General features: G+C 40.6%; 1 protein-coding gene across 1 annotated transcript in view; it reads left to right on the top strand.

The window, feature by feature from the left end:
- Positions 1-14,626, top strand: part of qsox1 (quiescin Q6 sulfhydryl oxidase 1) — a 93,578-nt gene extending 78,952 nt beyond the window's left edge. The window contains exons 12-13 of the mRNA XM_062039517.1: positions 6,298-6,459; positions 13,082-14,626. Of these exons, the coding sequence (XP_061895501.1) occupies positions 6,298-6,459; positions 13,082-13,866 (947 nt within the window). The 3' untranslated portion in view covers positions 13,867-14,626. The remainder of the gene's footprint in view (positions 1-6,297; positions 6,460-13,081) is intronic.
- Positions 14,627-15,725: the final 1,099 nt, after the last annotated feature.

Here is a 15,725-nt window from a genome sequence, read left to right on the forward strand (position 1 = left end):
ACATTTAATAAAAAAAACCGTTATTATGGTCTTACCTTTACCTATAAATGAGTCCATGTGCAGCTGCTTCTGATCAAAAGCAGTCTTCCTTATCTTTCTTCAGTTTTAAAAGTCTCTCTGTCTCAATGGAGATATTCCTTTAATTATTACCTCCTGCTTCGATTGAAAGTCCAGTTTAGAAAACTGTTTTATTTTAGATATGTAATCCTCCATGGTAAAAGTGCAAGCAAAAGATCGCTGCTCATGCTTGCTGCTTGTTGTCTTCTTCTGCAGCACCGGTCTTCTGCAGTACCAGTAGTCGCAAGAAGGATCACTAGCGCCCTCTACCACCAGGAGGCGGGAGTCATTTAATGACTCATATTTGACCCGGCGGAAGTGCCAAGCATGCGCTAATTATTTTGCGAAACGAGTTTGACCCGGCTGTAATTCTAGGCAGGCGAATACTATATTCCCGGCGGCAATTCAAGGAAATACGGTAAACTAAATTGGACCACCAAATCAGATATTATAACTACTGGTTCGACTAGGAAGATGTCTATCAAAATATATTTTTATTTCAAAATGAAACAATGTCAGTCTTTATATTGGCTTAGTAAACCCTTTCATATAATCTAGAGCAGGGGCGTCAAACGTACGGCCCACGGGCCGGATCAGGTCCGCGAATAGGTTTTATCCTGTCCGCGGGATGAGTTTGCTAAGTATAAAAATGAGGCGAAATTTTTGAATGAAAGAAACCGCTGTTTTAACCACTAGATGTCGCAATAGCAATTCTTTGTATCTTTGTAGATCGTGCTACATATGTAAAAAAAATTTGATGTTAGTGCACCAGTCGAGGAAAATGAGCAAACTACATACTAAATAACATCCTGTAATTTGATTTTGATAGTATTTTTTTATCATTATAGATTGAAAATTATAACATAACTTATTCAGAAAATATAAATAACGACAAATAAAGGTAGAATACTATTAACCGCAACACGTAAGTGTAACAAAATCCCAACAACATTGTGATTTGTACATGTGCTTGTTCTATTTTTAAACAAAGAAAAGAATCTGAAGTTGTCTTTGTTTTTAAGTTATCGTGCTGTGATTTTACCAGTGCAGCCCACTTGGGAGTAGATTTTTCTCCCATGTGGCCTCCGATCTAAAATAAGTTTGACACCCCTGATCTTGAGGCTTTAATGTTAATTTTTTTGGTCTATTAATTATTTGCGGTTTGCCAGCAGATTGCCGGACACACCGGTATATAAGCCGCACCTACTATATTTTTGCAGAAAAAAAAGTAAGAAAGAAGATTTGTTCATATATTAGCCGCATTGGACTATAAGCCGCAGATATATACTGATGTGTTGTAAAATGAGATATTTACATAGAAAGATTTTGTAAATGTTTATTTATATACCGCACCGGACTATAAGCCACAGATATATACCGATATATTGAAAAATAAGATATTCACATAGAAATATTTTGTAAATATTTATTTATATACTTCAATTGTTTCCAAATGCTGCCCAATCAAATAAAACAGAACAATCCTAAAGTCATTAAAGGCCTACTGAAACCCACTACTACCGACCACGCAGTCTGATAGTTTATATATCAATGATGAAATCTTAACATTGCAACACATGCCAATACGGCCGGGTTAACTTATAAAGTGCAATTTTAAATTTCCCCCCAAACTTCCGGTTGAAAACGTCTATGTATGATGACGTATGCGCGTGACATCCATCGTTGAAACGGAAGTATTCGGACACATTGTATCCAATACAAAAAGCTCTGTTTTCATCGCAAAATTCCACAGTATTCTGGACATCTGTGTTGGTGAATCTTTTGCAATTTGTTTAATGAACAATGAAGACTGCAAAGAAGAAAGCTTTAGGTGGGATCGGTGTATTAGCGGCTGGCTGCACACCAGGGTTCATACCTGACCGTAAATAACTGCAACTATCACAAAGACAAAACCTGATGCAGCCTAAGTTATGCCTCATATCTGGAGTAAATCATTATTGCTCACTGCTATTCTTAAAAACTTGACGTCAGCTGAATTTGACATGACGGCTGGATGATGCGTTGTGGTGTAGGAGTTAGTGCTGACGCCGAGGAAGCTAGTTTGACGTGCTGAACAATACATATTTATACCTGATGAATATGTATGAGCGAGCGCTGATGACAATCCAGCGACCGAGCCATGGTGGCAATCTCAATATGGCTGCTAGACTAAAGTCACCCTGAAACACAAACCTGGCAATCTAATTAGAATGAGCGGCACCTTCTCATGTTGTGTGTGTGTGTGTGTGTGCACGCCCTCCATCCATTGCTACCTCTCTTACCTGCTGAAATGTATAAAAGCTCCAGCTCACCTTCCTATACTATAGACTCTCGCGGGCGAATGTGTCCTTTATGTAAAGCACCGTATGCAGAGTCCATACACACATGCATATGATTGAGATTTGTCCTGAGCAGCAGAGCGGAGGGGGAGTGGGAGAGGAGGAGTGGGAGTAAATTGACTGTGCTGTAAAGTGACACACACACAAACATACACACAATAGCTTGTTGGTGACAACAGGCAATTTATTACTAGATTGTGCTCTCTGTGTGTGTGTGTGTGCCCTTACAGGCATTTATGTGTGCAAGTTTGTATGTACTCTTATTTCCTTACATGGAAATGTGGAATTCAGTAGGATTTTGGACTAAAAGCAATACTTATCGGAAGTAGAAAAATGAGATGTATGCATTACTGTTCCCGATCTCAACTTAATCCAAATTAGTGTTTCCCACTACAAATGTGTTTAAAATATACAGTGCAGGCCAAACGTTTGGACACACCTTCTCCTCATTCAATGCGTTTTCTTTATTTTCATGACTATTTACATTGTAGATTGTCACTGAAGGCATCAAAACTATGAATGAACACATGTGGAGTTATGTACTTACCAAAAAAAGGTGAAATAACTGAAAACATGTTTTATATTCTAGTTTCTTCAAAATAGCCACCCTTTGATTTGGTTACTTTTTCGCACACTCTTGGCATTCTCTCGATGAGCTTCAAGTCACCTGAAATGTTTTTCACTTTACAGGTGTGCTTGAAGCTCATCGAGAGAATGCCAAGAGTGTGCAAAGCAGTAATCAGAGCAAAGGGTGGCTATTTTGAAGAAACTCTAATATAAAGCATGTTTTCAGTTATTTCACTTTACACATGTGTTCATTCATTGTTTTGATGCCTTCAGTGACAATCTACAATGTAAATAGTCATGAAAATAAAGAAAACTCATTGAATGAGGAGAAGGTGTGTCCAAACGTTTGTCCTGTACTGTATATACAGGTATATATATATATGTATGTATGTGTGTATATATATATATATATATACACTACCGTTCAAAAGTTTGGGGTCACATTGAAATGTCCTTATTTTTGAAGGAAAAGCACTGTACTTTTCAATGAAGATAACTTTAAACTAGTCTTAACTTTAAATAAATACACTCTATACATTGCTAATGTGGTAAATGACTATTCTAGCTGCAAATGTCTGGTTTTGGTGCAATATCTACATAGGTGTATAGAGGCCCATTTCCAGCAACTATCACTCCAGTGTTCTAATGGTACAATGTGTTTGTTCATTGGCTCAGAAGGCTAATTGATGATTAGAAAACCCTTGTGCAATCATGTTAACACATCTGAAAACAGTTTAGCTCGTTACAGAAGCTACAAAACTGACCTTCCTTTGAGCAGATTGAGTTTCTGGAGCATCACATTTGTGGGGTCAATTAAACGCTCAAAATGGCCAGAAAAAGAGAACTTTCATCTGAAACTCGACAGTCTATTCTTGTTCTTAGAAATGAAGGCTATTCCACAAAATTGTTTGGGTGACCCCAAACTTTTGAACGGTAGTGTATGTATGTGTATGTACATATATATATATATATATATGTGTGTGTGTGTGTGTGTGTGTGTGTGTGTGTGTGTGTGTGTGTGTGTGTGTGTGTGTGTGTGTGTGTGTGTGTGTATATATATATATGTATATGTATGTGTGGGAAAAAATCACAAGACTATTTCATCTCTACAGGCCTGTTTCATGAGGGTTTCCTAAATCATCAGGAGATTTTAATGGAAGCATTCACATACCATGGTTTATATCTGCATATATAACTGCATATAAACCATGGTATGTGAATGCTTCCATTAAAATCTCCTGATGATTGAGGAAACCCTCATGAAACAGGCCTGTAGATATGAAATAGTCTTGTGATTTTTTCCCACACATACATATTACGCTCTACCACGGTATCGAGCACTATTTTTTTTGGATAATCCAATTAAGACATATATATATATATATATATATATATATATATATATATATATATATATATATATATATATATATATATATATATATATATATATATATATATATACATGTATGTATGTATGTACCGTATATTTAACCTACTTACAGTTTACAACTCTGAAACCATGTGTTAATCACAAAGATTACCGTATTTTTCTGAGTATAAGTCACTCCGGAGTATAAGTCGCACCAGCCGAAAAAGCATAATAAAGAAGGAAAAAAACATATATAAGTCGCACTGGAGTTTAAGTCGCATTTTTGGGGGAAATTTGTTTGATAAAACCCAACACCAAGAATAGACATTTGAAAGGCAATTTAAAATAAATAAAGAATAGTGAACAACAGGCTGAATAAGTGTACGTTATATGAGGCATAAATAACCAACTGAGAACGTGCCTGGTATGTTAACGTAACATATTATGGTAAGAGTCATTCAAATAACTATAACATATAGAACATGCTATATGTTTACCAAACAATCTGTCACTCCTAATCGCTAAATCCCATGAAATCTTATACGTCTAGTCTCTTACGTGAATGAGCTAAATAAAAATATTTGATATTTTACGGTAATGTGTTAATAATTTCACACATAAGTCGCTCCTGAGTATAAGTCGCACCCCCGGCCAAACTATGTAAAAAACTGCGACTTATAGTCCGAAAAATACGGTATGTGTATATACATACTTCATAGGGGTGGATTCCTTATAGAATTGCCAACTAAAGAGCAACTACACCCTTGTGTATTTATTTAAATAATTTAAATAAAAATGTGTCTTACTTAAGTGCAAAATTGTTATATCATGAAAAAACATTTATTTATAGTTTAAAATTATATACAAGTATAATATGTGGGCTCTGTACCGAGGATGTCGTTGTGGCTTGTGCAGCCCTTTGAGACACTTGTGATTTAGGGCTATATAAATAAACATTGATTGATTGATTGATTGATTGAATATACATATATGTTTTAGTCCATTTTTGTGGTATTATTCTTTAACTTTTCTTGCTGATTGGCTGAATCTGCTACTTTATGAAACAGTGTGTGGCATCCATTTGAACATTTTTAAGTTGCCATTTATGGTGTCTTGCCCTATAAAAATGTCTACTTGTCTTACTAAACAGTTAGATATTGGGGATTCAGAAGATGTCTGGTGTGATACATTGTGGTCTTTGACAAATATGCATTTCTTAGTATAGTGTTTTTATTTGATAAATGAATGAACTAATGATAATGGGGTTTCTGTCATAATATATCAAATTGTAACATGAGTTTTCAGTGGCGGTATAAAACTTTCTGCCTGGTTTCCTTGTATGTTGTTAGCATGAGGCTAACCAAGAAAGGTTACTTTTTAATTTATTAATTGAGCAGCTCCCCCGTTGGAGGATTCTTTCTGTTCCTCTCATGTTCAATTTGAAAATTGGACATGGCTTTCAAAGAGCGGTGAAGGAACTGGACAGGTGGTCTGCAACACTGAGGTCTGCCACCTTAGAACGCCGATTGTTTGTGTGTCTCTGTGTGTGTGTGTGTGTGTGTTGGGTGCGTACATGCAGGAGTGGGGAAGCTGTCCACTTTGGTCACATCTATTATCTCACCACCCCTCCCACTGGGAGATCCCCGAAGCCCATTGATCATTGTTAGACAGGCACACACACAATATCCATCTGTAGATTACATGCACACAAACACAGACAGGTGATTTACATACACACTCTTAAAAGACACACATGTACATATGCATATAGGCGCGGCGATTTATGGATGCCGTAAAAGGTGAAATGGATTCAGCACAAATTGTTTCTCATCCCCAAATCAGCATGACAACATTCAATGAAGAATGTGTAACAACTTCTGTGACCCTGTTTTTGTTGGCGTCATGCTTTAAAAACACCATAGATATAAAACAAATGAAATGGTATTATTTTTGTTGTTTTAGGTGCTTTGAGTGAGGACCCCAACTTCCCTAAGGTCCAGTGGCCGTCACCAGACTTGTGTGAAGCCTGCCATTCTGTCAAGGATGACGGCGATCACAGGTGGAACAATGAGCAGGTTCTCCCCTTCCTCCAGACGTACTTCTCAGCCCAACACATCCTCACAGGTGCAGTATCCGCTACAATGTCCTCTTTCTCACGTCTTTTGCATGTGCTAAACTCCAATTGGGTTCACCAGGGGATGGAGTGGTAAATCCTGACTAGAGATGTCCGATAATGGCTTTTTTGCCGATATCCGATATTCCAATATTGTCCAACTCTTAATTACCGATTCCGATATCAACCGATACCGATATATACAGTTGTGGAATTAACACATTATTATGCCTAATTTTGTTGTGATGCCCCGCTGGATGCATTAAACAATGTAAGAAGGTTTTCCAAAATAAATCAACTCAAGTTATGGAAAAAAATGCCAACATGGCACTGCCATATTTATTATTGAAGTCACAAAGTGCATTATTTTTTTTAACATGCCTCAAAACAGCAGCTTGGAATTTTGGACATGCATGAGGAGGTTGAGGCGGGCGGGGTTGGTGGGGGTGGGGGGGGGGGGTATATTGTAGCTTCCCGGAAGAGTTAGTACTGCAAGGGGTTCTGGGTATTTGTTCTGTTGTGTTTATGTTGTGTTACGGTGCGGATGTTCTCCCGAAATGTGTTTGTCGTTCTTGTTTGGTGTGGGTTCATAGTGTGGCGCATATTTGTAACAGTGTTAAAGTTGTTTATACGGCCACCCTCGGTGTGACCTGTATGGCTGTTGACCAAGTATGCTTTGCATTCACTTGTGTGTGTGTGAAAAGCCGTAGATATTATGTAATTGGGCCGGCACGCAAAGGCAGTGCCTTTAAGGTTTATTGGCGCTCTGTACTTCTCCCTACGTCCGTGTACCACTCCGTACAGTGGCGTTTTAGTCATAAATTTAACTTTTTGAAACCGATACCGATCATTTCCGATATTACATATTAAAGCATTTATCGGCCGATAATATCGGCAGTCCGATATTATCGGACATCTCTAATCCTGACAAAACCTGTTGACATTGAAAGTGTGACATCATAGCAGTGTGACCAAAATATAAGTTTACTCTCACTTTTGCAGAACAAGGAAAAGCTATTTAGCACAAAACACGGTGTATGTGTCTACATTAATTTGACCACCATTATTTGACTATAGCACGCTGTCATGTTAAGTGTAGGTTTATAGAATATCAAAATGAAAATCTAGAAAATTACATTAAACAAATTATTTTGTAAATAATTATCCCTTATCAAAACATTACTTAGTACTTGGTGGAAAAACCTTTGTTAGGGTCTTACGGAATCTGTAGTTTTTTCCCCCCAATGTCGTTTTTTACATTTAAATGTTTTGGAATTTAGTTTTTTACCATTAACACGCATGTCAGTTAGTTAAATTCACACATATTTCAATTCATTGATACAATTGGACAGTTTTGCGTACCGCATTTTTCGGACAATAAGGCACACTTAAAATCCTTTCATTTTCTCAAAAATCGACAGTGCGCGTTATAACCGCCTAATGGACGGCATGATTCTGGTTGTGCTTACCGACTTCTAAGCAATTTTATTTGGTACGTGGTGTAATGATAAGTGTGACCAGTAGATGGCAGTCACACATAAGAGATACGTGTAAACTGCAAGATGACGGCAGTAAACAACACCAAATCTTTAAATGTTCCATTGAGAATATAGAACATTACACACAGCACTAAAAAATCTGTCAAAATGTTTTTATTATGACTTCAGTAAGCTTTGAAGCCACACCGCTTGATGGATTGTCGGCGCATTAAACATACGAGTATTATTATGGTGTGTGTATAAGGACCGCAAAATGGCACCTATTAGCAGACATATTATCTGGCGTTTTGTTTCGCAATACTATGCAAAACCAACTTTTCTTACCTTCTGGTACCTGCTGATGTGTATTTGGTATCTGCGTAAGTCCTAAAAAAGTGAGTGCGTTTGCCATTGTAGTCCGTGCCGACACCGTAGTCATGCGCTTCTTATTTTTCTCTATCTTCTTATGTGGCATTCATTTTCCGCTGTTGCCATTTCTAATATAAAGTAGAGTAAAGTTCCTACTCATATCTGTCAGTAGACTAGCTATGAAAGCACTAAAAACTGTAGTGGGTTTACATAATTCACCCAAGAAACTTTAGTTTTTAGAGGGTTCGGTCGGACGGTTTTTCACGGGACACTTTTTCGGCGTTGTTGCAGTAGTGAGCCACGGATGAGGAGATGCTGCTCCGTTATTGATTTAAGTAAAGTCTGAATGTCATTAAAACAGTTAGCGCCATCTTTTGACACTTTTTCCACACCCGTCCTTGCACGCTACACCACTACAACAAAGATGACGGGGAAAAGAAGCTATCAAAGATGAGACAGGTAGGTAAGACCGCCCACAAAACGGAGCATCCTGAAGAGACGCTCAGAAAGCGACTTGAAAGGCCTACTGAAATGACATTTTTTTATTTAAACGGGGATAGCAGATCCATTCTATGTGTCATACTTGATCATTTCGCCATATTGCCATAGTTTTGCTGAAAGGATTTAGTATAGAACAACGACGATAAAGGTCGCAACTTTTGGTCGCTGATAAAAAAAAGCCTTGCCTATACCGGAAGTAGCGTGACGTCACCGGAGGAAGGACTCCTCACATTTTCCCATTGTTTACAATGCAGCGAGAGAGATTCGGACCGAGAAAGCGACGATTACCCCATTAATTTGAGCGAGGATGAAAGATTTGTGGATGAGGAAAGTGAGAGTTAAGGACTAGAGTGCAGTGCAGGACGTATCTTTTTTCGCTCTGACCATAACTTAGGTACAAGGGTTCATTGGATTCCACACTTTCTCCTTTTTCTATTGTGGATCACGGATTTGTATTTTAAACCACCTCGGATACTATATCCTCTTGAAAATGAGAGTCGAGAACGCGAAATGGACATTCACAGTGACTTTTATCTCCACGACAATATGTCGACGAAGCTCTTTAGCTACTGAGCTAACGTGATAGCATCGGGCTCAAATGCAGATAGAAACAAAATAAATAAATCCCTGACTGGAAGGATAGACAGAAGATCAACAATACTATTAAACCATGGACATGTAAATACACGGTTAATGCTTTCCAGCCATTGAAGCTAACTTAGCAACGGGACCTCACAGAGCTATGATAAAAACATTAGCGCTTCACCTACGCCAGCCAGCCCTCATCTGCTCATCAACACCCGTGCTCACCTGCGTTCCAGCGATCGACGGAAGGACGAAGGACTTCACCCGATCATCCGTGCGGTCGGCGGCTAGCGCGTCTGCTGTCAAAGTCCTCCTGGTTGTGTTGCTACAGCCAGCCGCTAATACACCGATCCCACCTACAACTTTCTTCTTTGCAGTCTTCATTGTTCATTAAACAAATTGCAAAAGATTCACCAACACAGATTGTCCAGAATACTGTGGAATTATGAGATGAAAACAGAGCTTTTTTGTATTGGATTCAATGGGGTATCAATACTGCCGTTTAACTAGTGACGTCACGCGCATACGTCATCATACATAGACGTTTTCAACCGGAAGTTTAGCCGGAAATTTAAAATTGCACTTTATAAGTTAACCCGGCCGTATTGGCATGTGTTGCAATGTTAAGATTTCATCATTGATATATAAACTATTAGACTGCGTGGTCGGTAGTAGTGGGTTTCAGTAGGCCTTGAAGATGATCTGTAAAACATAATCTATTTAACATTTTGACCAAAGAACCACTATTACATGTTATGTAGACCACAAGATAGGGTTTTACATTTAGAAAAAAATCTTAATATGACCCCTTTAATGCACCCTATAATCCGGTGCGCCTTTTGTATGAAAATAGACCCACTCATCGGCACTGCGCCTTTTACTCCGGTGTGCCCTATGGTCCGAAAAATGCGGTATATTTCAAGTTCAAGGGCTGGTTATAACATGTGCAAAGTTAAATTTTTCCCCATACTATAGTATTTGAAACTGTCCTGTTATCATGAACTTACCAATGAAGATGTTTAAGATGCTACAATCCTTGGCTTTAGTGGTCGCATCCACAACAGCTGCTAACAGACTAGCATTAGCACTGTGTTTTTCTGTGTTTTTCACATGGCTTTTGGACAACAAGTAGTCATCAAATGATTATAAGATCTGACACCGGAAGACGTATGTATTTTTGGAGAAAGAAATGAGTTTAGTAGTTTATTCGCACAATTGTGTTTGAGGTGGCTGCTTCAAGGTCTTAGTGTACGAGAGACACGCAGATAGCTGGCCCAAGAAAAGTGCTGGGGTGAGCAAAAAGTTTTGTTTTGGATGGAGCGGGTGAGTGTTTGGGATGTGCACTGGTTCCCATAAACATGATTTTCCCAGACAAACGTTCCATGATGACTATATTTCAGTCACATTACGCACATTTCTGCCTCATTTTTTGTGCCGATTCCGTGATTCCGTCCGCAATTCTGTTAACACGGACATCATTGACCCTAGTCATTGTCATGCTAGAAAACCCATCCACGACCAAGGACAACATTGGATTACAAAAATTGATTATGAATGGGAAACTAATCTTTCAATTATTTGTTTTTTGTACAAAAAATACAAAATTACTAGAATAAAATGAATAACCGCAACTTGGTTTTTCAAGATGTAATTATAATTTAGTTTAAAATTTACCTTGTATGTCCTGTCTGGGAATCGAACCATGTCGGCTGGAACAAAAGACGAGTCGTCAAGCCATTGCGCTACCGGGAATCACAAACACTCCAGCTGTAATCAGAATCAATTTGCGTTCTTATTACTTTAGCACGTCCAGCACACAATTACCTCCGAGTGGAAGACTTGACTCCTTTTGTTTGGATTTTTTGTTTTTCTTACTTGTTCATGATGGAACTGTGGACCAGCTCTATACTCTCGGCAGGGTCCTTGAGGGTGCATGGGAGTTTGCCCAACCAGTCTACATGTGCTTTGTGGACTTGGAGAAGGCATTCAACCGTGTACCCAGGAAAGTCCTGTGGGGAGTGCTCAGAGAGTATGGGGTATCGGACTGTCTTATTGTAGCGGTCCGCTCCCTGTATAATCAGTGTCAGAGCTTGGTCCGCATTGCCAGCAGTAGGTCGGACCCGTTTCCAGTGAGGGTTGGACTCCACCAAGGCTGCCCTTTGTCACCGATTCTGTTCATAACTTTTATGGACAGAATTTCTAGGCGCAGTCAGGGCATTGAGGGTATCTGGTTTGGTGGATGCAGGATTAGGTCTCTGCTATTTGCAGATGATGTGGTCCTGATGGCTTCATCTGGCCAAGATCTTCAGCTCTCACTGGATCGGTTCGCAGCCGAGTGTGAAGCGACTGGGATGGGAATCAGCACCGAGTCCAAGGTTCTCGCCCGGAAAAGGGAGGAGTGCCATCTCCGGGTTGGGGAGGAGATCTTGCCCCAAGTGGAGGAGTTCAAGTACCTCGGAGTCTTGTTCACGAGTGATGGAAGAGTGGATCGTGAGATCGACAGGCAGATCGGTGCAGCGTCTTCAGTAATGCAGACGCTGTATCGATCCGTTGTGGTGAAGAAGGAGCTGAGCCGGAAGGCAAAGCTCTCACTTTACCGGTCGATCTACATTCCCATCCTCACCTATGGTCATGAGCTTTAGGTTATGACTGAAAGGACAAGATCACGGGTACAAGCGGCTGAAATGAGTTTCCTCCGCCGGGTGGCGGGGCTCTCCCTTAGAGATAGGGTGAGAAGCTCTGTCATCCGGGAGGAGCTCAAAGTAAAGCCGCTGCTCCTCCACATCGAGAGGAGCCAGATGAGGTGGGTCGGGCATCTGGTCAGGATGCCACCCGAACGCCTCCCTAGGGAGGGGTTTCGGGCACGTCCGACCGGTAGGAAGCCACGGGGAAGACCCAGGACACATTGGGAAGACTATCTCTCCCGGCTGGCCTGGGAACGCCTCGGGATCCCCCGGAAAGAGCTGGACGAAGTGGCTGGGGAGAGGGAAGTCTGGGCTTCCCTGCTTAGGCTGCTGCCCCCGCGACCCGACCTCGGATAAGCGGAAGAAGATGGATGGATGGATGTTCACGATTCATATTGCTGTGTGGAGGCCAACTGGCTCTTATATTGCATCTGACCACTAATTGGTCAGGTGCTCCGTGTTGTCAATTATTGTCACGCTAGCAAGAAGGCAGCCCAGGAAACCAACCAATGAGGTTGTGGGCAGTTTAGTGTCCATTTTCCGCCTGGCGCTAGTGTTTGACTTGTCTCCATTCAATAGCGTAACATTGAAAATTGCAGGGGACAAAAATTGCTGTTAACGTTAAGTTAAAGTTCAAGTACCAATAATAGTCACACACACACTAGGTTTGGTGAAATTTGACCCATCCCCTTGTTCACCCCCTGGGGGGTGAGGGAAGCAGTGAGCAGCAGCGGTGGCCGCGCCCGGGAATCAATGGGACTTTGGTATGACTCGGCCGGGGTTTGAACTCACGACCTACCGATTTCAGGGCGGACACTCTAACCACGAGGCCACTGAGCAGGTGGGGAATATGGTTGAGCAGACGTATGTTTGTTGGTAAAGCTTCTACTGTAAGCTGAATCAAACTAAACTGGAAATGTAGCTCTACTAGCTTGTAATATAATATGTACAGTAAATATATTCTACTGTTTACGAAATACTAAATTCAGTGATATTTTCTTTTGTGTCCCTATCAGACTACCTGGAAGATGAAAGTGTCGTTCTGGCCAAACAGAAGGAAAAACGTGTCAGCCTGCAGCAACTTTTAGAGGCTCAGAAGCGTGCTGACAGGAAAGCCAGGGACGCCATCGCTGCTCAGACTCTTCCTCCTCCAACACGAGTTGCCTTGCAAGAGGAGGATGAGGAGGAGGAGGAGGAAGAAGAAGACAATGCGGATGAAGAGGAGGACGGTGTGGATGGAGGAATGGAGAAGGAAGGTAAGATCCTGCAGCCGACACCTTGGGCCCGAGTAGAACTCAAGCTAGGTCCAGATCGGCGTCATAACGGCAGGAAGCCGAGCATCGTGGGGATGAAGATGCGGAACCTGCAGGATGACATCGTGGACCTGGACTTGTTTGTCAATCAACACTATAAGGCCAAAGGCAAGCAGGTGGCCACCTCCAGTCGCATCAAACAGCGCACCCTGCAGAGGAACCAGGAAGAACAAGACTTCGGACCGGTATTTGGGCTCGGCATGGAACTGGACGGTGGGCTCGGCATGGTGGGCCTGCAGCCCCTGGAGCCAGACTTCGGTCCCAACATGAGGATGCACATGCAAAAGCGAGAACTGACGGGACGACGCGAGGAGGCCAGACCGGGCCAGGGAGGCCACTGGTTGTCCACGCTAAACATCGGCTTCTCCAAAGTGGACATCAGCCTGTGCGTCATCCTCTACTTCCTGTCCTCCATGTGTCTCCTGGCCATGTACCTTTTCTTCAAGACACGTCTCAGACTGAGGCGAGCCAAAGTATCACTGCCCTGATCCAAGGTGTGTTCTGGTTAGCGTTAAAGGGGATGTGTCGGGATTAGCTCGGCCCACTTAATTGCTTCCTACTCGAGTTCTCGCTGGTCACCTGCTGGTCTGGTTCTGCTGCTCAGGTCAGTTCTGGTACACTGGTTGTAGAGCTTGTGACCCCACTGAAGCAAATGGATGTTTATTTTAGAAAGTGGACCTGATGAAGGACAATTCGCTTTTCATAACTTTTGATATTGCATGAAGGACGTTTTTTTTAACACATTTGCTGTGAATCAAACTACTAGAAATTCTCTACTGTGATTTCCATGAGGAACTTTGACTTTTTTTTTTTTTTTTAAGTTTTGCAACAGTTTCACAGGTTACAATATGAAGTCATGAAAAAGATAAAAGTGGCTATTTTTGTTACAGCTCATGTTGTGGAGCTGATTGGTTGTACTGTACCTAAAGTGGCTAGGTGTGTGTAAATATTTAAAAACTACCCAGAAAAGTGATTCCTAACCATTCAAATTAATCGTGACCTCTGTTGATTATTTGAAGATTATATTTTTTCTATGATCCACTGATGCTGTGAGACGATGACATCATCCTGCTGAGTCGTAAAGATGGCTGCAGATTTTTAAGAAACGCGCATAGCAGTTTATATGTTCTTTTAATGATAACAATTTCAAAATTGTTATCATTAAAAAATTATTTAGAAAAGTACACAAGAGTGTAGTTGCTCTTTAGTTGGTAATTCTAAAAGGAATCCACCTCTATGAAATATATATATATATATATATATATATATATATATATATATATATATATATATATATATATATATATATATATATATATATATATATATATATATATATATATATACCTACAGTACAGGCCAAATGTTTGGACACACCTTCTCCTCATTCAATACGTTTTCTTTATTTTCACGACTATTTACATTGTAGATTTCACCAAAAAAAGGTGAAATAACTGAAAACATGTTTTTTATCCTAGTTTCTTCAAAATAGCCACCCTTTGCTCTGATTATTGCTTTGCACACTCTTGGCATTCTCTCGATGAGCTTCAAGCACACCAGTGAAGTGAAAACCATTTCAGGTGACTACCTCTTGAAGCTCATCGAGAGAATGCCAAGAGTGTGCGAAAAAGTAATCAGAGGGTAATCAAAGGGTGGCTATTTTGAAGAAACTAAAATATAAACTATGTTTTCAGTTATTTCACCTTTTTTTGTTAAGTACATAACTCCACATGTGTTCATTCATAGTTTTGATGTGACAATCTACAACGTAAATAGTCATGAAAATAAAGAAAACGCATTGAATGAGAAACTTTTAGCCTGTACTGTATGTTTATTGGTGAAATCCTTTGTTTTGGAAAGGAAGTCCACACATGTAGTTGGTCAGGCCAGTTACTTTGAAAGAGAGGGCTTCATCCATATTATATTGGCTAATGTGACATTAAAAAGTATTTTCAGAACTTTTCAGTCTCGTCGGACGTTGCATGAGGAAGTAAAGCGAGAAAAATGGCTGAACGGGGGGGTTAAACGATGACAAGGTTGAAGGAAAAAGCCTGTTGCCATCTGCTGCGCAGCACAGGCTAAATCCTAACAATTTCATTGGGATTAAAGCAAGTGAGTAATCCAGCTTTCCTTTAGGGGGAGAGATTACCCTTAAGGATTAGCTCCCCTGCACATAATAAACTTTATTAAAACGCAATCGGCTTTCATGGGCCTTCTTCCCTTCACACACACTTGGAGGTGGACCCGCCAGGACCCCTCCCCTTTGGACAGAAGACAGCGCGAGGTGGATGAAAGGGTGCACGAGGGGATAAATGGATGACGGTCTTGATGTTGGTGGGATTACAAC

This window comes from Entelurus aequoreus, linkage group LG27 (genome assembly GCF_033978785.1).
Source record: "Entelurus aequoreus isolate RoL-2023_Sb linkage group LG27, RoL_Eaeq_v1.1, whole genome shotgun sequence".
In the NCBI taxonomy this organism is placed as follows: domain Eukaryota; kingdom Metazoa; phylum Chordata; class Actinopteri; order Syngnathiformes; family Syngnathidae; genus Entelurus; species Entelurus aequoreus.